The following is a 26,338-nucleotide window of genomic DNA, read 5'->3' on the forward strand; positions in this document are numbered from 1 at the left end:
CTGAGGCACAGATTTGTCAAGGAACTTACCCAGGATCACACAATCAATATCAACGAGCTGGGGTTCAGACAAAAGTTTGGCTCAAACTTAACCTGTAAACTACTTTACCCGTGGACCAGTAAGTTTCTGCTTAAATCAACTTGAGAAATCAGTTTTTACCAACCTTAGGGGGAAAAGCTGCCCTCCTAAGCATTGGATAAAATAAATGAGTAACTTCAAGAATAAATGAGGTAGTTACACATTCTGAATATGCTTAAACTCATAGATATGTACACTTCCGGTGGGTAAAATGAGTAAACTTTGTAATATGTGAGTTATAGCTCAGTGAAGGTTTTTTTTGTTTGTTTACTCTAAGGCTGGAATCATAGGGGGAGCCTGGGTGGTTCAGTTGGTTAAACGTCTGACTCTTGATTTTTGGCTCAGGTCATGATCTCATGGTTCTTGAGTTCAAGCCCCACATCAGGCTCTGTGCTGACAGTGCAGAACCTGATTGGTATTCCCTGTCTCCCTCTCTCTCTCAAAAATAAATACATAAACTTAAAAAAAAAAAAGAATGGAATTACGTATCAGCCTCACCATATAAGACCCTGAATAAGTCACTGAACATGAAATTCCTCTTATGAAATAGAGATGAAAATTTCTGATCTCATTGTTTAATTTGCAATGAGAATGTATAAAAAGTACATTGTATAGTGCCTAGCACACAGAACGGGATCAGTACAATCTATGGGAAATTGTAAAATCATAACCTACAATTTTATAAAGTGAAATCCTTAATCTAATTCTTAAGTCTTTTCCCTTCTGCTGTCCCTGGGACACCTGTGCAACATGAGTCCATCTGAGAGAAGACAGTTGGGCAGAGCATCTTATGATTTTGGAAAACATGAATTTGTCGTATTACTTACCAACTTAAAAATCTCTGGTGGTCCTTACATCTTTCAAGCTGTTCCAAAAAGGGACCATACTATTCATTTTGTTTTGTTTTGCTTTCTAAAAGATCAGTGAGACTCCTCTAAAAGAAAGTGGGGCAATCTTTGTGCATGTTATTTCTTCTGAAGAGTGTATGCCCCTTTCCAACCATTTTCTTTGATTCGCAGAAGCCTGCATCACTGATCATTCGATAATCCCTCGAATATTTATCTAGCACCTACTATGTATCAGAAACTGCTAGTTCCTGAGGATGACAGTGACATTAGTGCTTACATTTACAATCTAATGGTCTATGACCAAATTTCTGAAACAGCATGTAAAGTTTCTTTGGGAGGCTGCCATCACTCAACATTGTTGGAAAGTAAATAAAAACAATCAGGTACCATTTACTGAATGTCTACTATGTTGCAGACTCTTTACTAGACACTACACATTCAAATTATCTCATATTAAGTTAGGTTGGGGCATAGGCCAATCCACATGCTAACCAACACCTCACTTGAACTGTCATTGGAATGAGCAGGAATTGTACAATTTCAGAGTCAGAGGACATAGTCTGCCACCATAGTCTGTTACAGGGGTTAATTTGACTGCCCTGAGTGGACAGATGGCCCTGTCTCCATATTCCACATGCAACTTTCAAGAACAGATAAAAAATTTCAAATAGGGAAAGGTCATTCTTCAGTCAAGAATCCATGGATTTTTCATTCATTAAAAATGAACACTGGTTTTAAAACACACAGATATAGTAGGACTGGAGGCAATTTCTAAAGGTCATCTGACTTTAGGCACAGTTATATCCAAAGCTTCCAGATGTCATGAAATATTTTGTGCAGTTCTGTGGTTGTAAATCTCAAGTAGCTGCTGTCTCAGTATGGTAGGAAAATGTAACAGAGCTTCAAGAATGACCTAATCACCTATCCATACCTGACTTTCTGGTTGAAACTCCACCCCCTCCTCATCCAAATTCAGAAATAAGATTATTGCACTTAACAGAGGTTCTTAACAGATATGTGGACATTCTCATTTTTACTCCTTGTTAAATGGACGTCCTCCATTGGCTCCACCCAACTAAATATGAAGCCATAGTTAACTGCAGTCAGTGAGAAGCTCATAAGGTCTTCTGCAAGGATGAAAGCAGGAAGGTAGGAACAGAATGAACAGGAAGATCACCTCCTGCCAGTGCATCATATGAGAGCCCTGCTAAAAGTCCTTCCAGAAAAGCCTGAAGATATGTTGATAAAAATTTAAGCAGACCTATCATTGGGAAAGAATAGAACTCTATTATAATCAGGTACAGGTGCATCCCACTGTAAGATCGAACATGCAACTATTTGACAAGTAGTCAAATTAGAATTATTGTGAAGTATAGCTTTTTCATTTATATATTTTTTTCATTTAACTTCATTCCTTTAAAAAAAAAAAAAGTCATGTTACCTGAACTTTGATATTAATCTAGCTTTGGCAGAGATGTGGTGGTTTAATGGATTAGAGCATTTAGCTTTTTACCCCAGAGAGCAATATTTCTTCTTTCTCTCCATAATTAGATAATCTGCCCCTACCCATTACCAGGGCACTAAATTTCAAGTTCTCCATACACCTGAGCAGGCTGCTACATATCTGGCCATCTTAATTTTAGTCTTGATTTATTGAAGCTGAATTACATTTCTAACTTCCTGGAGCTCTGGGTGAATTTTATTGCAAAAGCAATGGGGAGAAAGTTACCATCATATATCTCTCTTGCTGGGCAGAGCTTTTAGGTACACAAGGGGCTCTGTATCCCACTGCTCCATGTCTTATATGCTGAATTTATAACACTTTGAAGCCCAGCTCTAGGGTTACATACAGGCATATCAGAGATGAGATGGGGAATTTGATTTTGCAATAATGATTACTTGTTGCTGAAGCCCACATTCCTGCAGGCTCTGCCTTTATTCCCAATACTAGTGGTGAATAAAACCAATTCCAACTGCTACCTAATCTAGCAAAACTCATCTTTCACTTACGAGAGAGGCCAAAAGAAGGTAGACAGGAAGTCAGGAGCATTTGAGATGTTGGCTAGTTTTACCATTACGTCTCAAGGATTTCTGATTCCATTATCGTGATTCCTTTAGGAATATTTTAATCTTTTAAACTTTCATTTCTTTGTGGGGAGAATGAAAGCTTTGCATCTTTTCCGGCCTGGTGAGTTAATGTGATGGTTCATTCGTACTGTCTCTTCCACTTCAAAGAGACTGGGTCCCTAGGGCTAGCCAATTGTATTATGGATCCTGCAGATTTGGCTTGCCATTCCTGCTGAGTGTCATCTGCCCTCAGTCTTGCGGTGGGTAATTTTTGTCCTCCCTAACATCATCTGCTTGAGAAATTCGTGCCTGGCAGGCCTGTCTATCCAAGTTAAGCTTGAAATACAGTAGCCACACAACTAATTTGACAAGGCATAGCTCTAAACAATAAAGCCACAGGCTTGCTTTGACCAAGACCACAAACTTCCAGCCATCTGATTACCAAGTCCCAAGTTTCTTTGGTGCGGTCCATGAACTAGTCTGTTCATGTCATATAGGCTGTCCTTCCTCTACTGCCTCATTTTTCCGGACCTTCTACAACACACACACCCTTATCTTAAAGTCAGTTAAGAGATTTTTAACCCTCTGGTTGGCCTCATCCACTTGGCAGTTTCTAACTGTTTTCAGCATTTGACTTGAGCCCTGTCACTTGGATAAAAGAATCTAAGAGTTGACTATCCTTGTCAGAAGTTTGGGGAATGCGCGATAGACATTGCACTAAAGCAGTGGTTCTCAGACTTTAGCGTGCGTGGTAAATCACCTAGGACTTCTATACAAGTTTCTGGGTCCCAATCTGTGTTTGCATGGTTCAAGAGGTCTGTTGTGGTTGGCCCTACCCCGAGGACCCCGGTATGACACTTGTCCAAAGATTGGGTGACAGTAGGCATAGAGCAGCCTGGTCACTCAACGATGGGTGCTTTTGTCCTTTGGCGTGGCTGAGTCGAATTTTCTGAAGGTGTGGCCAGCATGGTGATAGAGCACTCTACGTTCTGATCCATTGGCCCTATCACAGGAGCATGTCCCTCTCGTGGTGGCTCTGCAGTAAAGCACCACATGCACTCCAAGCCATGTATCTACACCAGAAGCATCCGTAGGGGCAACAAGCAAGATTCAGTACAGGACTATGGAGTGGCTGTCCCCCGGAAGACGGTGGATATCAAAGCACAGCATGCTGCTTCCACCAAATGGCCTCTCAAGCCTGCTGTGCCAGGTGCATTCCCAAAACTTCATGAGATGCAGTAATATTTACCATCTTACGTCAAAAGACCCTCTAATCTTTCCTTCTCCTTTGCTTTTATTCGTTTCTTCCATTTTTAATTGTTTTCATCCTCCTCAAAAATAGGTTAGACAGAAGAGGATAAACAGTGATGTCAACAGAGAATGTTCCAGAGGAAAATCTTGTGAAATAGATATGATAAAAAGCAAAATAGATTTAGGAAGTCCCCCCCACCCCCCAGCGATGCCTCTAAGGATGGGCTTATACCAAGGAATGAATTTCAGTGTTGTTCTTAATATGTATATAATTAAGTGCTCATTTTATTTCTATTTTCTAATTTTCATAAGATTCAATATGGATTTAGCAAATACTACCCCGAAGTCAGAAGTTTACTCCTATTAAATTAACATTATTTCCATGATTTAGATATCTTAACTCTCATAAAGCACAATAACTGGAAAAATCCCTTTGTATTTATATGGTCTGAAACTGTCTGATATTGAGCCTCTGGAAAATGATCTTGGATCATGTAAATATGAAGGTGATAATACCTGCTCTTAAAAACACAGAAGTACTTAATGTATGATTCCATGCATATAATATTTTTTAAAAAGACAGAATTTTAGAAATGGAGGATATATTATAGGTTGCCAGGGATTGGGATGGGGACAGAGAGGAAGTTGGTTGTGGTTACAAAAAGGCATCATGGGCTATCCTTATGGCTTTGAAACTGTTCACTATCTTGACTGTGATAAAATTATATAGAGCCAGAGGCGCCTGAGTGGTTCAGTTGGTTAGGCATCCGACTTCAGCTCAGGTCATGATCTCACAGTTTGTGGGTTCGAGCCCTCATCGGGCTCTGTGCTGACAGCTCAGAGCCTGGAGCCTGCTTCAGATTCTGTCTCTCTCTCTCTCTCTCTCTCTCTCTCTCTCTCTCTTTCAAAAAGAAATAAAAACAGTTTTAAAAAATTTTCAAAATTGTATAAAGCCAAATACACGCACACTCTCTCTGTCTCTCTCTCTCTGTCTCTGTCTCTCTCTCTCTGTCTCTCTGCCTCTCTCTCTCTCTCTCTCTCTCTCTCTCACACACACACACACACACACACACACACACACCATGAATATAAGAAAAGGGAAACCTGAAAGATTGGTGAATTGAATCAATGTCAATATCCTGTTTGTGATATTAACATTTGCAAACCATTACCATTGAAGGAAAACTAGGTGAAGTGTACAAGGAATCTCTCTGTATTATTTCTTACAACTGTGTGAGAATCCATAATTATCTCAAAGTTTCATTTAAGAATACAGAAAAATCTCATCAAGCCAGACAGCAAGAGGTAATACCAGACCTTTGGCAGGATGACATAGGGTCCAAGCAGCCCTAATCCTAGCTGAAGTTTCCCGATGCAACAACACTGCTAATGTGACTCTTCTCTGACTCCTTGCTATGAATCTAACCATCCCAGAGAACAACATAACTCAGTAGCATGTAGAGCAATACAATAAAACAGCTGGAACATGTATCTACAGATTATAAGAAACAGAATTGCAGAAAAGTAATTGTACAGTATTTTAATATTGTTCCCTCTGGTAGATTGTACCCTCACTGAGAGAAGGAAAAGGCTGAACGGTCTTGCTCACCGCTATATCTCAGCTCCTAGCACTTCACTTGGTACAAAGAAAGTGCTCACTACATGCTTGTTAAATGTGTTGGAATGAAGTTTACAGCCCATCTGCCCTTTTAGAGGTCAAATGGCTTCTAAGAGAAGCCCTTCCCCACTCTCTACTCACCCATGTAAATGCATGCAGAGAGACCAAGGTTGTTTCTACCACACGCAAACTGGGCAGTCATTTAACCTCTCTGTCCCTCAGCCTCCTCATCTGTAAGATGGTAATAATAACAGCAGTATCTGCTTCAAAAGACTGACATGAGAGTTAAATGAATTAATATGTGTAGAGCACTTACAACATTATCTGGCAAACCATGGTTGCCACGTAGGTGTCTGTTCAATTGCAACACAATTCTGACACTGATTACCAGAGTTAGCTTAGACCCCACAGGTAAAGGACACCATCCTCTACAAGACTGCCCTTCAGACACCAGGCACAAGCTCCAGGTTCCCAAGCTACCCATGTTAGCTGTCTACAAATTTTGGAGGTGCCCACTCTATCCCCTCAGGTGCAGTAATTCACTAGAATGGTCCTTGGAACTCAGGAAAGTACTGTACTTAGGATTGTAGTTCTGTTGTAAGGGATACAAATCAGGACTAGCCAAAGGAATACATGCATAAGGTGAGACCTGGGAGGGTCCCAACAGGAAGCTTCTATATCCTCCGTATACCCCACCCTCTAGGCACATCAGGGGGAGATTGACAAGTAGGAAGCTCACCAGGGCTTGTACAGGTTTTATTTGGGTTTCATTACTTAGACATGGATGCTTGAATCATTGGCCACGTGATTGAACCCCCTTGCCAGGACCCACCCCCCTCCCCCCAGAGGTCAGACTGATATTACATGGCTCAGAGCCCCAACCCTCTAATCACACAGTGGTCTTTGAGCTCCCATCCTGAAACCATCTAAGGGCCTTTGAGAGTCACCTTGCTAGCATAAACTCAGGCCACCATGATTAACAAAGTTAATATCTAAAGTGAGATATTCCAAAGATTTAGAGGTTATCTCCAAGGAACCAGTAACGGAGATCAGCCAAATCCTTTACTATACACCATAAATAAAGTTTACTGAGTTGAATAGGTGGAGGGGTAAGGAAGGGAGCGTTCAAAGGGAAGAAGCAGAAATATTCCCGGCACAGCCATGGCACAGTAGAAAGACCCCCTAGCTGACTGGGCTTTGCTGTATTGTAATGCACCAGCCTGGTCATCTAAAGACTCTGTCCATGGTTCCGCTCTTTGGTAGCTGTGATGTCATCCTGTGGGAGTACCCGGATCATTGTAAGCCATCTTAAATCCTGTCGATGAGAGGGAGGGCATAATTGAAACACACAATTTAATGGATTTATTTATTTATTTACTGTTTCTCAAAATTGTATTATTTCTCACAGAATTCATTATTTCTCACAATACAGATCAGGCAGCTTTCTGGCTTCATGTGGTGGTATCAGTTTCACTGCAGATGGTGTAACTGCATTCAAAAGGCTGATGGTCGGGATGAAGGAACCATGAATGGCTCCCTCATATTTCTGCGGCCTGGTGCTGACTGCTTGGTGCCTTAGTTCTCACTCACACAGCCTTTCTTTACATGTGCTGTCTCAGTTCTCAGGGCAGGAGACCCTGGACTTGCTGACAAGAGAGCAAAAGTAGAAACCACCACGTGTCTCAAGGTCCCAACCGGCACAGCATTTTTTTTCCCACCATGTTCTATTCGTCAAAGCAAGTCAAAGAGCCAATCCAGATTCAAGGGGATAGGAAACAAACTCCAGGTCTTGAGGGGAAGAGAGAAGCATGTTGCATGTGTACACAGGGAGGGAAGGAATCACTGCAGTCATCTTTGGAGGCTCTCTACCGTATCCTCTGAACCTCAGTTTACTCATCAAAATGGGTATTTTAATAGCCAACTCAACTAGATTCATGAAAAGATTAAGAGACATGGGGAAGATGGTCTGTGATAGCATTTTATAAATTGTAAAGTCCTAAAAAAGTACAAGATATTTTAGTGGTGGTGATACAGGTGGATTGTAAGAATGAGAACAGATTATACAAGGCTTTAAAAGGAGATAAGGAGGTTATTGTAATCATAATAACATTTATTGAGCATTTGGTTTGTGCCAGGCATTGTGCTAAGTGCTTTATAGGTATTATCTTTTTTAATCATCACAACCTCATAAATGGATATTTTATTGCCATTTGACAGGGAAGGAACTGCAGGCAAATGGCAGAGCCAGAGCTTCAACCCAATTCGGTCTGGTTCTAAAGTCTTAACTACTGCACCTAGAATTCTTCTATCACTTAAATCATAATCAATCGGCAGTTGGGTAAGGGGAGGTAGGAGCTACCCCAGAACTACTGAAACAGAACTTTTGAATATGGAACCCAGGATCTGCATATGTAACAGCCACATTAATGTGGAAGAAGCATTAACCTTCCATAGTGAGCCTTTTCAGATTTTTCAGTAATTCAAAGACACTAAATGTTTCTTTATTTTCTTGAGAAAGAGAGAAAGAGGGAAATTGGAGGAGGAGCAGAAAGGGAGACAGAATCAGAAGCAGACTCCAGGCTCTGAGCTGGCAGCACAGAGCCCAAAGGGAGGCTCGAACCTGTGAACCACAAGGTCATGACCTGAGCCGAAGTTGCATGCTTAACCAATTGAGCCACCCAGGAGCCCCAGTTATTCAAAGACACAAGAAGACAAGCTATGAGAGGAAATTTGGGTTTGCAGGTAGAGAAGAAAACTTGAGTAAGAAAAGTACCTAGAAGGGGGGAGAATAGTGAAGGGCTTTAAAAATAATTATATTTTCTAGAGGTTGATGCTAAAGCTAGGGAAATGAAAGTGAGACTAGAAACGTTACAAACCAGAGGCAACAACTTGGAATTAACCAGCTGTACATTTCATATATTAATCCATCTATTTTATGTCTCTGCGTTTGGGCTTGTTGTTTCCTCTGCTAGAAAACCACAAGTTCCATCTTCTTCTCACATACCCTGATTGACATTTCTTCATTTCAGGTCTGAGGACAAATAGGTGCCTCCTCTGGGAAGTCTCTCCTGGCCACCTCCCACCCCCCGGGGTGTCCCACATGTGCTGCACCTTCCTCCATGCTATTATTTGTAGGATTTATATTTTAAATGTTGGTTTATGTTTCTTCAGCACTCGACTGCAAGACCCTTGACAATAAGGACTGTACAGAAAGGGGGGGGGGGGCTGGGGGACAAGTGAAAACATAGAGATGATTCCTAGAACCACTGGATGAACACAGGAGGTGAAGGAGCCATTGCAAAGCTGCACATTGTCTGCACAAAGACTTGTTGAGGCTGCAAGGTGAACTTTATGGAGTTTAGCAAAGAGCAGCAATTAGATATATGCATCCCCAAAGCTGACACTTCATAACCACAATTCAAAGCAGCCCAGCAAATCTTTCTCTTTCATAATTACATGTATTTTCTCTTAGACCATATAATACCCAACCGGTTGATATTTCACAAACGCAAATGCCAAGAACAAATTTGTTTTTTCTTCACAGCGGCACGGATGAGGCTAAGTGATTAGACTTAGACTCAAGTTACTTAACCTTTAACCCTATTTCTTCATTTGTTATAAAGAAATGATAAAATCGTTTCCCCGAGTTGCTACCATGATCAAACGCGGCAACGCACGTCAAAATGCTTTATAAAATATTGGTGGCAGGTATAACAGAGATAATATACTTCTACTACTACTAATATTGCTATTATTCTGCGGCTGTATCTTCTCTCTTTCAATCTCTCTAATCCAGAATAAATTCCAGCCAGTTTAAGGTGCAATAACAGACGTTCACTCTAATTTTCAGGCAAATTCCAATTCCGCCAGCATCTGCCCTAACCCAGCATGGCGGCATCGGCTTCTTCAAGTTTACAACTCTGGCTACCCAAACGCAACTTGTTGCCCGCTGAGTGGACTCAGCTTCCCCGATGCCCTTTGATGACGCTTCAAGCCTGCGCCCGGAAGGCGGGCAGTTCAGGTCTGCGCAGGCGCAACGCGGAGGCGGGTGGGCGGAGCAGGTCGCGATGAGTGGCGGAGGGACGGAGACGCCTGTGGGTTGTGAGGCCTCCCCGGGCGGCGGCGACAAGAAAAAGGACTCGCTGGGGACCGCGGGCTCTCCAGCGCACCTCATTATCAAGGGTACGGAGTAGTGGGGCTGTCGCTCTGGTGGATCCCGGCGCTGCTCCACCTCCGGGGCGGCGCCCTCTGACCCGGGCCGCTCCCCGGGCCCCCCCGCCCCCGGCTGCAGGGCGGCCTCGCGTTCGTGGGAGGTAGGGGGGGTCGTGGCCGGAGTCCGCTTGGTTCCCCACGCCAGGTGCCTTCCAATAACAACCAGCCAACTCAGCCCCTATTATTACTTCGAAAAACCCGCGGACGTGAGTCTTGAGGCCCGCCCCCTCTCCCCTTTCCCAAGCCCCGGACCTTTGGGCGCAGAACTTCTCTGGACGCCGCTTCTTGACTATGCTGTAACACGTAGATATAGCATCGGGCTTAGGGGTCGAGAAGGGTCTGCTCCCTCAGTCAGGTCGTTTAGGAGTTGGGTGACTTTGGTTCGGCCGCTTTACCTACTCTGCCCCTGTGTGCTCCTGGGTCATGCAAGGAGTAAATTAGATAACATATACGAAAGCATCTTAAAACATGAAAGCGCCATATACAGCTACAGATGTCCATTTGGTTTGTCGGCTTTACGCTGGGAGAAGGTTACAACCTGGATTCTCACTGAACTTGAGTAGGTTTGATTCCCAAAGCTCACAACAACCCTGTTTTCCCGTAGCAGGATCTTTGTCGGTTAAATACTGCACTTTCTCATCCTCATCCTTTTTTAACCCTGTGCTGGTCCTGTCTGTCCCAACATCTTGCAGTGTTGAACACCCCCCCTCCCCCCGTAGGATTCCAGAGCCCTTCAGCACCACCCAGGGAATGACATCCTTCGGTTGCTGCCTATTTTAACCTTGTCTGTCAAGATTGTAGACAGCCCCCAGCACGGCTGGCTGTGGCTATTTGTAGACTTCATGTTGTCTCTTAAGTCTAATTAGGAGTGTTGAGAGTGGTGCGTGGGTGTTAGGGCTAAATTATAAATGTTTATATGTGCAATCTAAGTGAACTGCTACTTAAAAATGTTTTAAATTGCGGTGAAATACATATAAAGTTTATCTGAACCATTTTTAAATGGACAGTGTTGTGCCATTAGTACATCCATATTGTTGTGCATCCATCACCACCGTCCATCTCCATAACTTTTCATCCTCCCGAACTGAAACTCATTGTAGGGATGAAACACTGACTCCCCATCTGACCCTTCCCTCCAATCCCTAGCAACCACCATTCTACTTTCTGCCTGTGTGTGTGACTGCTTTAGATAATTCATATACATGAAATCTTACAGTATTTGCTCTTTTGTGACTGGCTTATCTCACTTTGAATAATGTTCTCAACGTGTCCTTTATCCACGTTGTAGTCTGTGATGGAATTTCCTTCCCTTTAAAAGCTGAATAATGTTCCATTGTATGTCTATACCACATTTTCTGTATCCATTCATCTGTGGATGGACCCTTGGGTTACTTCCACCTTTTGGTTTTTGTGAATATTGCTGTGAACATAGGTATACAAGTAACTGAGCCCTTGCTTTCAGTTCTTTCGAGTATATGCCCAGAACTGGAATTGCTGGGCCAAATGATAATTCTATTTTTAATTTTTTGAGCAATCACCATACTGTCTTCCATAGCGACTGCACTATTTACAGTCTCACCGGGCACAAGGGTTCCAGTTTCTCCACATCCTCACCAACACTTGTTCTTTTCTGTTCTTTGGTAGTGGCCCTCCTAATGGGTATGAAGTAGTGTCTTGTAGTTTTGATTTTCATTTTCCTAATGATTAGTAATGTTGAGCATCTTTTTATGTGCTTATTGGCCATTTGTATGTGTTCTTTGGAGAAATGTCTGTTGAAGTCCTGTACCCGTTTTTTGATCAAGTTTTTGTTGTTGAGGTAGAAATTCTCTGTATAGTCTGGATATTAACCCCTTTTCTCATGGATGATTTGCATATATTTTCTCCCATTCCATGGGTTGTCTTTTTCATTGTTGATTGTATCCCTTCATACACAGTTTTGTTTTGTTTCTTTCATGTGTTACTTTTTTTAAAAAAAGAAAAAGATTATTCAGGGTAAATTTTTTCAAGTTAATCGAAAAGTGAGTTTTAATTAAAAATATGTCTAGAATTTTCTTGGCTTTTTTATGGAACCATTCACTCTTCATTCTGAAAGTCTATTTTTAGTTCATCCTTACTTGAAGACCATTGGTTCTGAACAGATCATTGTTGAATTTTATTGCGAGAATTAGTGAAAAGGAAATAAATAAATGATTTCACTGCTTATGCTCTGGGTCTGTAAGGGTTTGTGGCCCACGGGTTTGTGGCCCATGGGTGGGGGTTAGGAGGTAAAGAGTGGGAAATAGGAAGGGCTTCCTGAGCTTTTTTTTTACTGAAGAGTAAAGTGTTAGCAATTAAGAAAAGAGGGCAAGGGTATTTTGGACTTAGTTTGCAACAGCCTGAGCAAAGGTGTGGAGGCCTCAAGCAGCATGGCCATGTTTGGGAAATTACATTTATTGCTACAAAGTGACTCTCAGAGAGGTGGAGTTTGGTGGAAATCAGACAGTAGAAGACTTCTTGCCTTAGATTGGACTTTTTCTTAAATTAGGAAACTAACCAGCAAGTATGAGAATCATGTGGTTAGATTTGTATTTTTTTTTAATTTTTTAAAAATGTTTTATTTATTTTTGAGAGACAGAGTGTGAGTGGGGGAGGGGCAGAGAGAGGGAGAATCAGAAGCAGGCTGCAGGCTTTGAGCTGTCAGCACAGAGCCCAGCATGGGGCTCAAACCCATGAACTGCAAGATCATGACCTGAGCTGAAGTCGGACACTCAATCGACTGAGCCACCCAGGCGCCCCAGATTTGTATTTTAAATAAAGCACTCAGGCAGATAACAGTGGATCCTCATCTTGTAGATTAGGTATTTGCGAATTTGCCTAATTGCTAAAATGAATTTGTAACTTCAAAATCAATATTGATGATGCTTTCATGGTCATTCCCACATGCACAGAAGGGAGAAAAATTTGAGTTTTTCTACATGCACATTTGTAGTTGAGGCTGAACAAGGCAACCTTTGCTTTTTGTTTTACCTCTCATACCGTAAATGTGTCCTTTTTGCTTTTTATTTAGTATATTTTTCACATTTTTGTGCTTTTGTTGCTGATTTTGCTTTTTCAAGTGATCCCCAATGTGTAGTGCTGAGTTTTCCCTAAGTACATACATATTCTGTTGTGTGCCTTACAGAGAAAACATTGTAGAAGACAAGTTTCTTTCAGGTATGAATTACAGTGCTGTTTGCTGTGAGATAAATGTGAATTAGTCAACAGTCCACAGTAAGGAAGGAGATTCACCAATTTGTGCGTTCGGCCATTCCAGAAAGTGCCAAAGCAACATTCATAGTGTGTGATGAAGTGATGGGAAAGCAGCTAAATTTGTGCATTCTTGAGATGATTGACCGAGCATAGTAGACAGCATCGTCGTAAAGCTGAAAGCCACAGAAATTTATGGTCAGTTGTGTAAGGTCAGGAAAACATTCAACTCTTCTGTCTAGTGCTAGCCATACTTTCAAAGGTGGTACAGGATGAAAGTGTTCAGCTTGCAGGTGAAGTAGGTTATGCAGGTCAAGGGGCTGTGGGAGAACTTTAAGAATACCTGGTAAGTGTTATACACGGAAAAGGATTCTATTAGAAGAGCAGATGGTAAACACTAAGAGTTGGGGCGCCCAGGTGGCTCATTCGGTTGAGCATCCGACTTCAGCTCAGGTCATGATCTTGAGGTTCGTGGGTTCAAGACCCGTGTTGAGCTCTGTGCTGACAGCTCGGAGCCTGGAGCCTGCTTCCGATTCTGTGTCTCCTCTCTCTGCCCCTCCCCCACTTGTGCTCTGTCTCTATCAAAAATAAATAAAATATTTAAAAAAAATTTAAACACTGAGAGTGGCATGTTTCACAAGGATGTTGAAAAAACAAACCTGTGTGACACAAGTGGCATTTTGGTTTGACAAAAAAATGTGACCAGAAGCTTGCAGGAACCCAACTTTGTATTTCCTGGAGGACCAGTAGTTCAGTGCTTGCTAGTTTAGTGTTGGAGGCAACTGTGTAAACATTGCTACTGGGAATAACAAGAACTGACTCTGTGTGGAGTGGGTTATAGAGAAAAGTGACTAGTTAGTTCAAATAGTCCTAGTGAGGCAAGCAGGGATGAAAAAGAGGGAGTGGTTTTGAGACCTGATAAGGAAGAAGAGCATCTTTGGTGATGCCGTGGGAGTTATCAGAAACAATTGCAGTAAATTGTTCCTTATGATGTTACAATAAAGGCCTGGAAATTCAGGGCCAGAGGAGAAACTTCTTCTGTTAGATCATGAGAGCTCTACAATTGACCATATTTCTCCATGTTCCATAGCCACATGGCATATTGATCTTCCATTAAAGTGCTTATTTTTCTCTGTCTTTTGTGTGAAGAGGTATTTGTCCAACACTCATGTTAGAGTGTGAACTTTTGGAGGATGAAAGATTATTTTATCTTATATATCAAACAACAAAAGAATGCTTTGCAGGGTTAGGGTTGAATTTACGTGAAACTCTGTAGCTTACATTTACATGATCAGACTTAGAGAATTTGTCCTTGGGACTCCTGAATTATTTTTATATGCTTGCTTTGTTGTTGTAATGTTACAACAAAAATATTTAGTGGCTTAATTTCTGTAGTAACATGTATGTTCTCCCCAAGTCTTTACTATCTTAAATTTTCGGGCACAGTTTTAGAAGTGATCACTATCCATTTCTAAACAGAATTGAATTCTCTCTCCAAAGGCCACCTAAATTCTATCAGGCTGCAGAAGATCTCCCCAAATCAACAAAGCCTAATAGCTTCTCATCATATAGAAAAATACATGTTAACCCACATATCCTCTGTGGGTAATACAAATAATGTTGTCTCTGAGATACTCACTGGAGGAGAGAGATGATTTCAGGACAATATAGTAAGTTAGTAGTAGGATAGAAGTAATTGCCCCGGGTGCTTTGGGAGGCATAAAATAGGAGCACTCCTTGAAACCTTGGAGGAAGCTGAATAGAACAAATGAAAATTTCAAGGAAGTGTGATGTCAGCGGTTTGGAAGGAAGAACAGGGATTCAGGAAGTTTCCCGGTGGTGACGAGAGCACGAGCTGTGGCAAGGATGCATGAGGTAGCGCGATGTGTTTGGAAAACCACCAGTCGTTCAGAGTTGTCAACATGGGGGGAGATGAAGCTGGAACCAGGCATATGGAGGACCCTGTGTGGCTACTACAAGGTGTGAACTTCAGCCTGTTAGACAGTTGTGTTTCAAAGACACTGGTGTTTGTTGAAATGTGAACAGATATTATTTGCCACATAGGTTCTCTTAATCAAATAAGGTCCATGAATTTCTGCATAGTGCAACCCTCGCTTGGGCATTAATAATTCATATGAGTAAAACTGTGTATGAAGGGATACAATCAACAATGAAAAAGACAACCCGTGGAATGGGAGAAAATATATGCAAATCATCCATGAGAAAAGGGGTTAATATCCAGACTATACAGAGAATTTCTACCTCAACAACAAAAACTTGATCAAAAACCCAGAAGATCTGAGGTAAAGGAACTTGTCTAACTTGATTTTATCTAGTGTTTCCCAAATTTAACTAAGCATAGACCTTTCTCCTTTCTCTTTTTCTTTTTCTTTTTCTTTTTCTTTTTCTTTTTCTTTTTTTTCAAAATGAACTCCTGTTACCTTCTTAGTAGAAGTGTTCTGGGTAATGAGTCATTGAAGGACTTAAGCAAAAGTTACGTATCTGTTTACGTTTTTTTATTTAGCATACTTCCTAAGATGTATCCTAATAAACTCCTTAAATAGAGTAATGAAATTTGCCCCATTGCATGTCTGCAAAAATAAAAGATTCGAGGAACAGGTTATACCAGTAAATGAACATGAATGGTGCATGTTACTTATTTGGAGACTTAATTTCCTCTAGGAGTTTTGAGGTTTACCCCTTGCACAATATAATTGTTACAAAGTAGAATGAATAGCATGACTTACCAAAAACAGTTAAAATTCGGAACTGTTTCCCTTAATTTTTTCAGACTTGTCAAAAAGTGTAGAGACCTGTAATGAACACTCTACCCATCTTAATAAACACCCAAAGCCCACTGGGTACCTTGCTCTAGTTGTGTTGTCCTCTCTCCTCTCTAAAGGTAGCCACTGTTTTGGATTTGCTGTTTACCGTTCTCATGCATTTCTTTCTACTTTTATTGCTTCTGTATGTGTCCCCAAATGAAGTGTCTTTTATATGTTGTTTAAGTTTAGATAAATACCTTTATTCTGCTGAAACCGGCTTTTCTGTTAAGCATTATATTTATGGGATTTATCCATGTTAATAAATGTAACCGTAATGTATTGGGGTTATTTTCTAGTTTATTTATTTTGAGAGAGCATAAACGGGGAAGGGGCAGAGAGGGAGAAAGAGAGAATCCCATGCAGGCTCTGTGCTGACACGCGGCTCTAGCTCACAAATTGTGAGATCATGACCTGAGCTGAAGTCAAGAGTTGGATGCTTACCCGACTGAACCACCCAGACACCCCAGTGTATTCATTTTTATTTGCTGATTTATAGTATTCCATTGTATGAGTATGTTTAGGTTGTTTGCTTTTTTTCTTCTTTTGACATCATACTCATATTGTAGTAAACATTTATAAATGTCTTTTATTTGTGCAAGAGATTTTCCAGGGCACATACATAGGCATGGAACTGCTAGGTGTGCAGGTCCTAAGCTGTATTAGATATTGCCAGATTGCTCTCAGAAGTACTTGTACCTATTTACTGGCAGTGGATATGATTTCCTCTAAATCCAGTCTAAACTAGATTTTAACCTACATGTATTCGTGGGAATTGGGAAGAGTGAATCACGCTAGAGATTGTGCCCCCCAGTGTGGATTAACTCTGAATTTCATTTTGTCTTTATAGACCTTGGAGAAATTCATTCAAGGCTTTTAGATCACAGACCAGTTATTCAAGGTGAAACCCGTTATTTTGTGAAAGAATTTGAAGTGAGTATTTAAACCTTACTTTGTAAAAACGCTGCCCTAGTTGTTAGTGTGTTAATATGCAGAAGGGGAACTCTGTGGTTTTAAAATCTCTGATTTCCATTCATGTGTTCGTAACATAGACAAAGTAGAGCTCATTAGGAGGCATTGCCATTCATGGAAGGAGCGGAAGGAGAGAAGGAGCAGGGGTTTGGGCTCAAGTTCCGGTGCCTGCTCTGGGGTATTTCATATCTGTTGATCTCAGCTTTTTTCATCCGTAACATCAGATACAGTGAAAAAAAGGTTTTAAAGACTGATGGGTGTAGGTCTTCCAGATCCATTTTCTATTTTTTTTTTTTTTTTCCTCAGTTGGAGCATCAGCACCCACCCAGAGCACTCGGGTTAAAGCATGAGACTCATCCTTGGTTGTTCTGACCCAGTTAGGACCCACATTCAGTGACTGTTTCTTTTGTTCTTTTTTTTTTTTTTTAAACATTTATTTATTTTTGAGACAGAGAGAGACAGAGCACGAACGGGGGAGGGGCAGAGAGAGAGGGAGACACAGAATCGGAAGCAGGCTCCAGGCTCCGAGCCATCAGCCCAGAGCCCGATGCGGGGCTCGAACTCACGGACCGCGAGATCGTGACTTGAGCTGAAGTCGGACGCTTAACCGACTGAGCCACCCAGGCGCCCCGGTGACTGTTTCTTTTGGATGTTACTCATAAATCTCCATCCCTTCTGATTTGTGTGCCTGCTTCATCAGTCCAGTCAAAGCCAGTGTTTCCCATGCCGCCAGAGTGCTCAGACATTTCACTTTTTAAAACCCTTTGGGGGCGCCTGGGTGGCGCAGTCGGTTAAGCATCCGACTTCAGCCGGGTCACGATCTCGTGGTCCGTGAGTTCGAGCCCCGCGTCAGGCTCTGGGCTGATGGCTCAGAGCCTGGAGCCTGCTTCCGATTCTGTGTCTCCCTCTCTCTCTGCCCCTCCCCCGTTCATGCTCTGTCTCTCTCTGTCCCAAAAATAAATAAACGTTGAAAAAATTAAAAAATAAAAAATAAAACCCTTTGATGGTATTTGCTATGCACAGGATGAAGTCCATGCATCCTTGACCTGGCCCCTGCCTTGCTGGCTTTACCATCTGCCAGCCGACCTTTCATGCTGCGCACCAGTGATACTGATGTGCCAGCCTGCCATCCTGTTTCATAGTACTGTTGTTTTACATGTGTATAATTGGTTCATTGTGCATTAAGCAGCAACATCCCAAGCTACGGTCAGATAGATGGTAAATGGTGTTGCACAAAAAATTTCATGGTTCTGTGTAAGTTGGGGTTCTATTTCCAAATAAGACTCCAAGCAGGGAGTCTAAACCTACCAAAAGGAGAGAACCTTTTCATAAATCCTTTAAAACTTCAGAAAGCCTGTGGTACAGAGTGCTCGAGATAGAGGGACAGAGCTGCAACATCAGATATCATTTCTAGGTTCCAATAGACTCATACTCAAAATCTGCATAATACCTACCTCACAGGGTTGTTGGAAAGATTAAAGGTATGCACGTTCACACAATGAGTGCATCTCTGTGTGTGTATCTTAGAATGTTATCTGGTACCTAGGAAGAAATAACTGTTAGCTGTCTTCATCATCATTACTGTCGTGGTGGGATACACATAATCTGGGACACACAGAATATTATCCAGACATGATTCCCTTTTATGCTATTTGAAGATTATTGCCAGTTCCTTAGAATAAAGTCTGAGCATCACATGGCTGGGTTCTCTGCTCACACTCTCTCAAGGTTAAAATCAAGATGTTGGCCAGACATTGTTCTTATTTGGAGCTCAGAGTCCTCTTCCTAATTGACATGATTGTACCAAAACTCAGTTCTTTGCCCTGATACAGTGAAGTGCCCATTTCCTTATTTGCTGCCAGCCAGGGGCCCCTCTGAACTCCTAGAGACCACTAACGTTCCTTGGTACGTGGCTCCTTCCATCTTCAAAGCCACAAATCAGTCTCACTCATGTGGAGTCTCTCCCTCTCATGCTTGCCAGGAAGAGCCTAGACTCTGTAAAGGACTCACCTGATTAAGTCAGGCCCACTGAACATAATCTCCCTTTCTTAAAGTCAGCTTATTTGGGACCTTAATAAATCTGTAGAGTATAGATACAGTGGCACCTAGATTAGGGTTTGATAGAGGTATCATAAGAGTCAGGACTCCATGGGGCACCTGGGTGGCGCAGTCGGTTAAGCGTCCGACTTCAGCCAGGTCACGATCTCGCGGTCCGTGAGTTCGAGCCCCGCGTCAGGCTCTGGGCTGATGGCTCGGAGCCTGGAGCCTGTTTCCGATTCTATGTCTCCCTCTCTCTCTGCCCCTCCCCCATTCATGCTCTGTCTCTCTCTGTCCCAAAAATAAATAAACGTTGAAAAAAAAAAATTAAAAAAGTCAGGACTCCTGATTGTATAAAAAATGCCTTATTCTCATGGGGCGCCTGGGTGGCGCAGTCGGTTAAGCGTCCGACTTCAGCCAGGTCACGATCTCACGGTCCGTGAGTTCGAGTCCCGCGTCAGGCTCTGGGCTGATGGCTCGGAGCCTGGAGCCTGTTTCCGAGTCTGTGTCACCCTCTCTCTCTGCCCCTCCCCCGTTCATGCTCTGTCTCTCTCTGTCCCAAAAATAAATAAAAACGTTGAAAAAAAAATAAAAAAAAAAAATGCCTTATTCTCATTATATTAAAAATGCCTAAACCAATGTCCGATGCACTGTGAGTGCTTAATGTGATTCAAAAGAAAAACAGCAGAGCCTTGACAAAAACTTGAGTTTCCTAATGTCTAGTGATGTCATAAGTCATCTTTTTCATAAGTTATCTTTTTTCTTTTTGCTAGTCTGATTAATTTGAAATACTGAATAGTTTTTAAAATATAACTTTAGAGACCTACTTGGTATTAAACATAGAATTTTGGACTTAAGATGGATTTTCTGATCCAGCCCCCCCCAACCCACTTCATAGAAACTGAGCCCAGAGATGGAAAGCAACATTGAAAAGTTGCACATTGCTAATTAGTGGCTGAGTTATCCCTAGAAAATTTATCATTGTACCTATATCAGCATTCTTTTTTTTTTTTAATTTTTTTTAATGTTTGTTTATTTTTGAGAGAGCGAGAGAGCGTCAGTGGGGAGAGGCAGAGGGAGAGAGAGAGGGAGACACAGAATCCGAAGCAGGCTCCAGGCTCTGAGCTGTCAGCACAGAGCCTGACGCGGGGTTCAAACTCACAAGCTGTGAGCCCATGACCTGAGCCGAAGTCGGACACTTAACCAACTGAGCCACCCAGGTCCCCCTATATCAGCATTCTTTGAATAATGTAGATAGTTTTTGTGAAAGGGCTATCTGTACAAGTGAAACTGAATGTTGAATTCAAAATGAAAAAAGTTTTACATTTATGCCGTTAAGAGCTCACTTCCTGTTGAAGCCAATGCCTCTTCTAACTGGGATAGAAGATAGTTGCCAAGGGAAGATGGGCATGTGTCTCAGAGGAGAGAGATTACCTGCATTCCGCATCGTGAGCCCTTCCAAGGTCTCTTTGGAAAGGAAGCTGTGTTGAGGAATGAAAAGAACATGGGCCTTGGAGCTTGACATCTTTGGATTCAAATCCTGCCCCCCTCTTACTAGCTATGATTACTTGCTTTACTGAGTCTTAAGTTTCCCACTTAAAAATGGGAAGAGCAATATATTCTGTGCAGTTTCTGTGAAGATTAAATGATATGTTATTTTTAAATCCCTGATACATAGGTGTTAGACAAATGTTGGTAACTGTTGTTACTAAGAAAAAGATGGTAGCAAATACAGTCAAAAAATTGTTTTAACTCAGAATTTACAATAATTTGAGCTTGAGTTCAATTTTTAATGATTTTAGGGAAAATAGAGTTTTGCTAAGCAGGTGGCAGAACTGTTATCTTAGAAAAATGTTTGTTTACTAGGGACACCTGGATGGCTGAGTCAGTTAAGCATCCAACTCCTGATTTTCGCTCAGGTCATCATCTCCTCATTTGTGAGTTCAAGCCCTGTGTTGGGCTCTGTGCTGTCAGTGCAGAATCCTGCTTGGGATTCTCTCTCTCCCTCTCTCTGCCCCTATCTCTCTCTCTCTCTCTCTCTCTCTCTCTCTCTCTCTCAAAATAAATAAAACTTAGAAAAACAAAAGATGTTTGCTAGAGAATAAAATTATCACATTGGGTATGATAGAAACAAGCTTGTTTTGCAAGTGTCTTGAGCACTTACTTTGTGTGAAACATAACATAGAAACCAGTGCTGCTCTGATAAAGAGGACAGACATAGACCCACCCTTCGTGAAGCAAGATATTATCATATTGTCATTGAAGACTGGCCTCTGAAGGGCTCAAAAATATCTTGTCAGCTAAGTTTAACTTGTAACCTTCAACTAAATGTAATATAATTCCTTTTCTTGATAGATACTTGATCCAGGTTTTTACACGATAACCTCCCCGGTTGGTCTTCCTGAGGGTTTGGAATAGCATGGAAACTTTCCTATATTTTCTGTGTATTGTATTCTGACATTTCTCCTCAAATTAGAAGAAGGCTGAAAGCATTTTAGAGGCTTTGGATTTGAATATATATCTGCATTATTTACAGTTCCTTTTCTATCTTGGTCCAAATAGTAGCATCCACTAATTCACCCCAGATGGCATGGTTGGGCAGAGAGGAGTGGCAGAGCAGTGTTACCAGTGCACCCTAGAACTTTCATCTCTCTCGCACTTAAACGTAGTTCACCTTAAGAAAATCTGACTAGTATGTAAAACTACAGATGTTTATAGTTTTTATATTTCAGAAAGCTAATGCACGGGCCAACAATCATCTTTTTCTATATAAAATTTTATTTCTAAAGGAGGGGAATAAGTGCCACATGGTGGCAGCATTACTTAAAGTATTGAAGTTCTGTTATATTTAAGCTCTCTTTTTGTGTTGGTTAGTATTTCTGGACAGTTGACTGACTGTCTTTCTCCTGACTTTATGCAGATCTTTTATATCCTTGATTCCACTGAACAGAGATCCCTGTAGGGCCTTTTCCATGAGCATCAACTTGGTAGTGTGAGTGGGGAGAGGCATTGTCTGCCGTACCGTTATCTTTCTAGCCCCAGAGGATATGTTGTGGCCTCTCATGTGGAACAGAGGAAAGACACACATTAGTGAGCATTTCTGATGTGTTTTGGGGATATATGGTCCTGTACAAGTTCCTTATTTCTTTTTTTTTTTTAGTTTCATAAATCTTTTTAGTGGAAAAACTTTTTATTGATTATAGTTGGCACACAATGTTATATTAGTTTCAGCTATAGAATGTAGTAATTCAGCAAATCTATCCATTATGCTGTGTGCCCCACAAATGTTGCTACCATCTTCACCACACAAGGCTGTTACAGTACCATTGACTACTCCCTGTGCTATGCCTTGTATCCCCAAGACCTATTAATTTTGTAACTGGAAGCTCATGACCCACTGTCCACCCATTTTGCCCATCCCCCCAATACCTCTCCTCTGATTGCTTACTTCATTTTTAGCAAATTTTATTCCTTCAGTGCTTTATTAAACAGTTGTTGATTACCTACGTGTATCAGTAAGGAATGTGCTTAGGTACTAGTAACAAACACCTGAAAAATAGTGTCTTTAACAAGTATTTATATTTCTCTCACAATACCTGGAGCCTAGGGCTCTATGATGTCAGCTTTTTCTTCTAACTTTGCCTTCTACCTCCCTGGAGTGTTGCTCTTACCCTTATGCTTATAAGGTGGCTCTGGGAACTCCAACCATGATATCTGCGTTTCATGTAGCAAAAAGGAAGGCAGATGGGAACGAGAAGCAGTCTGTGTACAGGCACATATACCACCTCAAATAGTACTTGGAGACTGATAGGAAGAAAGAGGAGGAGAATGGATCCAGAACTATCTGTCACAGTAGGTATATAAAAATAAATAAGAAACAGTCTATCTCCAGGAAGTTGACAGTCTAGGGAGAAGACCTATAAACAGTGAATTTTCATGGTGGAATTATTATGATAAAATAAGCACAAAGCACTTGAGATCTCAGGAGAAAACAACTCCAGAAACAACTCCCCACAGAGCTGGGAGGAAAGTTTTCATAGAAGGGATGGTGTTGGAGCTGAGAAAGGAAAATAGCTGTTAGCAAGTAGGAAAAAAAAAATGGAGGAAATGATGATTATAATTAGAGGCTAAAAAACAAAGGTATTCAAATAAGTACAGTAATTGCAGGAGTCAGGAGGGATTGTGTCGATGAATTTGAACGTGGATTGAATTCATGAAGAGAAAATCCTTCAAAAGGCAGACACATCAAGCTAGAATTTCACTTGATGTCCTAATCTCTCATTTTTGGTTAATAGATTATTGGAGTAACTGGCAGATTATTAAATATCAGGGTAAAGCATGTCCCATATAGCATATAATAAACATATGTATATACAATATGGTTTTAAATCTTGTTGGACTGACCAGTTTAGTGATTGAAAGAAAATTTTAAATTCTTATATTGGTCTCCCATTTCCTTTCTAACACTATCAAATTACATCTTAAATGTAAAGGTTATAGTAACTGTACTAATATTATTAATAATTGCTAGCACTTTTGAGCACATACTTAACCAGGCACTGTTTTAAGAACATTACATGAGCACTTGCTATTCATTTCAACTTAGAAATTAACTGTGTGATTTTATGGAGTGTTACACATCAGAAGCCAAGCTTCATTAGTGCTGAGCTTTGATATTTATGCACCAGAATATATGTGAATATATATGCAGTTAAATAGATGTTAAATAGTCTTCCTTTTGTAATGAGTGTCAACGGTACACCTTGGTCAAAAATACCAGCATATAAACAGGCACGTACCAGAGGGTAAGTTCAAGGGCGAGACTGTTTTCTAATTTCTAACATCTTTTCTAACACTATCATTGGGCCTATATGTTGTTTAAATGAACGAGGCTATAAACTCCCTTTCTACAACGTGAGACTCCCAATTTGCCTGCTAGAAGAAATAACCCTTTAAATAAGTGGTTCTTTTTTATCTTTATTTTTATTGAAGTATAATTGACACAACACGTTACATTCGTTTCAGGTGTACAGATTAGTAATTCAGCAAGTCAGTGTTATGCTGTACTCACCATAAGTGTAGCTACCATCTGTTACCATGTGATGCTATTAACAGTACCATTGACTGTATTCCCTCTGCTGAGCCTTCTGTCCTTGAGACTTCTTCCATAAGTAGAAGCCTGTACTTGTCCTCCGCTTTCATTTCATTTTGCCCATCCTCCCACCTCCCTCCCTTCTGGCAACCATTTCTTTGTTTTCTTTATTTATGGGTCTGTTTCTGCATCTTGTTTGTTTTGTTGTTTAGATTCCACATATAAGTGAAATCACATGGTATTTGCCCTTTTCCATCTAACTTATTTCACTTAACGTAGTAAGTGCTAGGTCCATTCATGTCATTGCAAATGCCAAGATCTCATTCTTTTTTATGAGTGAGTAATATTCCAGTGCGCGCGCACGTGTGTGCGTGTGTGTGTGTGTGTGTGTGTGTGTGTGTGTACACACACACACATACACATCCCACATCTTCTGTATCCATTCATCTATTGGTGAACACTTGGGTTGCTTCCATAGCTTAGCTATTGGAAAAAATGGTGTAGTATAGGGGTGTGTGTTTTCATTTTCTTTTAATTTTTTTTTAATGCTTATTTATTATTGAGAGAGAGAGAGATAGAGCATGAGCAGGGGAGGGGCAGAGAGAGAGGGAGACACAGAATCCGAAGCAGGCTCTAGGCTCTGAGCCATCAGCACAGAGCCCAAAGCAGGGCTCAAACTCACGAGCCGTGAGATCATGACCTGAGCCAAAGTCAGATGCTTAACCGACTGAGCTGCATAGGCACCCCGTGTGTTTTCATTTTCTTTGGGTAAATACCCAGTAGTGGAATTACTGAATTGAATGGTATTTCTAGTTTTAGTTTCTTTTTTTTTTTTTAATTTTTTTTTCAATGTTTATTTATTTTTTGGGACAGAGAGAGACAGAGCATGAACGGGGGAGGGGCAGAGAGAGAGGGAGACACAGAATCGGAAACAGGCTCCAGGCTCTGAGCCATCAGCCCAGAGCCTGACGCGGGGCTCGAACTCCCGGACTGCGAGATCGTGACCTAGCTGAAGTCAGACGCTTAACCGACTGCGCCACCCAGGCGCCCCTAGTTTTAGTTTCTTGAGGAACCTCCATACTGTTTTCCACACTGTTTGTACCAGTTTACATTCCCACCAACAGTACATAAGGGTTCCTTGTTCTCCACATCCTTGCCAGCACTTGGTGTTTCTTATCTTCTTGATTCTAGCTATTCTGACAAGTGTGAGGTTTTGATTTGCATTTCCCTGATCATTAGTGATGTTGAGCATCTTTTCATGTGTCTGTTGGCTGTGCATATATCTTAAAAATAAGTTAGTTTAGGTCCTCTGCCCATTTTTTAATTGGATTATTTGTTATTTGGTGTTGAATTATATAAGTTATTTATGTATTTTGGATATTAACCGTGTATCAGATATATCATATGCAAATATCTTCAACCCATTTAGTAGGTTGCCTTTTCATGTTGTTGATGGTTTCCTTGGCTGTGCAAAACTTTTTTTTTTTTAATGTTTATTTATTTTTGAGAGAGAGAGAAGAGACATAGAATCTGAAGCAGGCTCCAGACTCTGAGCTGTCAGCCCAGGGCCTGTTGTGAGGCTCGAACTCACGAACCATGAGAAGACCTGAGCCAAAGTCGGACGCTTAACTGACTGGGCCGTGCAGGCACCCTAGTGCAAAAACTTTTATTTTGGTGTAGTCCCATAGTTTATATTTGCTTTGCTTCTTTTGCCTAAGACCAATATAAAAGAGATCACTCTCTGTATTTTGTAGGATATTTATGGTTTCAATCCATTTTGAGTTTATTTTTGTGTATCAGGTAAAATAAGTGGTCTAGTTTTATTCTTTCGCATGTGGCTGTCGAGTTTCCCTAGCACTATTTATTGAGGAGACTGTCTTTTCCTCACTGCATATTCTTGCCTCCTTTGTCATAGCTTAATTGATTATATAAACATGGGTTTATTTCTGGGCTCTCTATTCTGTTCCATTGATGTAGGGGTCTTTTTGTTTTGATTGCTACAGCTTTCTAGTATATCTTGAAATCTGAGATTAGGATATCTCCAGCTTTGTTCTTCTCTCTCAGGACTGTTTTTGGTATTTGGGGTCTTTGGTGGTTTCATACAAAGTTCAGTATT

The 26,338-nt window shown here is 41.1% G+C and overlaps 1 protein-coding gene across 2 annotated transcripts in view; it reads left to right on the forward strand.

The window, feature by feature from the left end:
* Positions 1-9,907: 9,907 nt before the first annotated feature.
* BLOC1S5 (biogenesis of lysosomal organelles complex 1 subunit 5) overlaps positions 9,908-26,338 on the forward strand; it is a 98,857-nt gene continuing 82,426 nt past the window's right edge. For both annotated transcript variants that reach the window (XM_047859919.1, XM_047859918.1), the window contains exons 1-2: positions 9,908-10,044; positions 16,972-17,054. In XM_047859919.1, coding sequence (XP_047715875.1) covers positions 9,930-10,044; positions 16,972-17,054 — 198 coding nt within the window. In that variant the 5' untranslated portion in view covers positions 9,908-9,929. The remainder of the gene's footprint in view (positions 10,045-16,971; positions 17,055-26,338) is intronic.

The sequence above is a fragment of the Prionailurus viverrinus genome, chromosome B2, assembly GCF_022837055.1.
Source record: "Prionailurus viverrinus isolate Anna chromosome B2, UM_Priviv_1.0, whole genome shotgun sequence".
Lineage (NCBI taxonomy): Eukaryota > Metazoa > Chordata > Mammalia > Carnivora > Felidae > Prionailurus > Prionailurus viverrinus.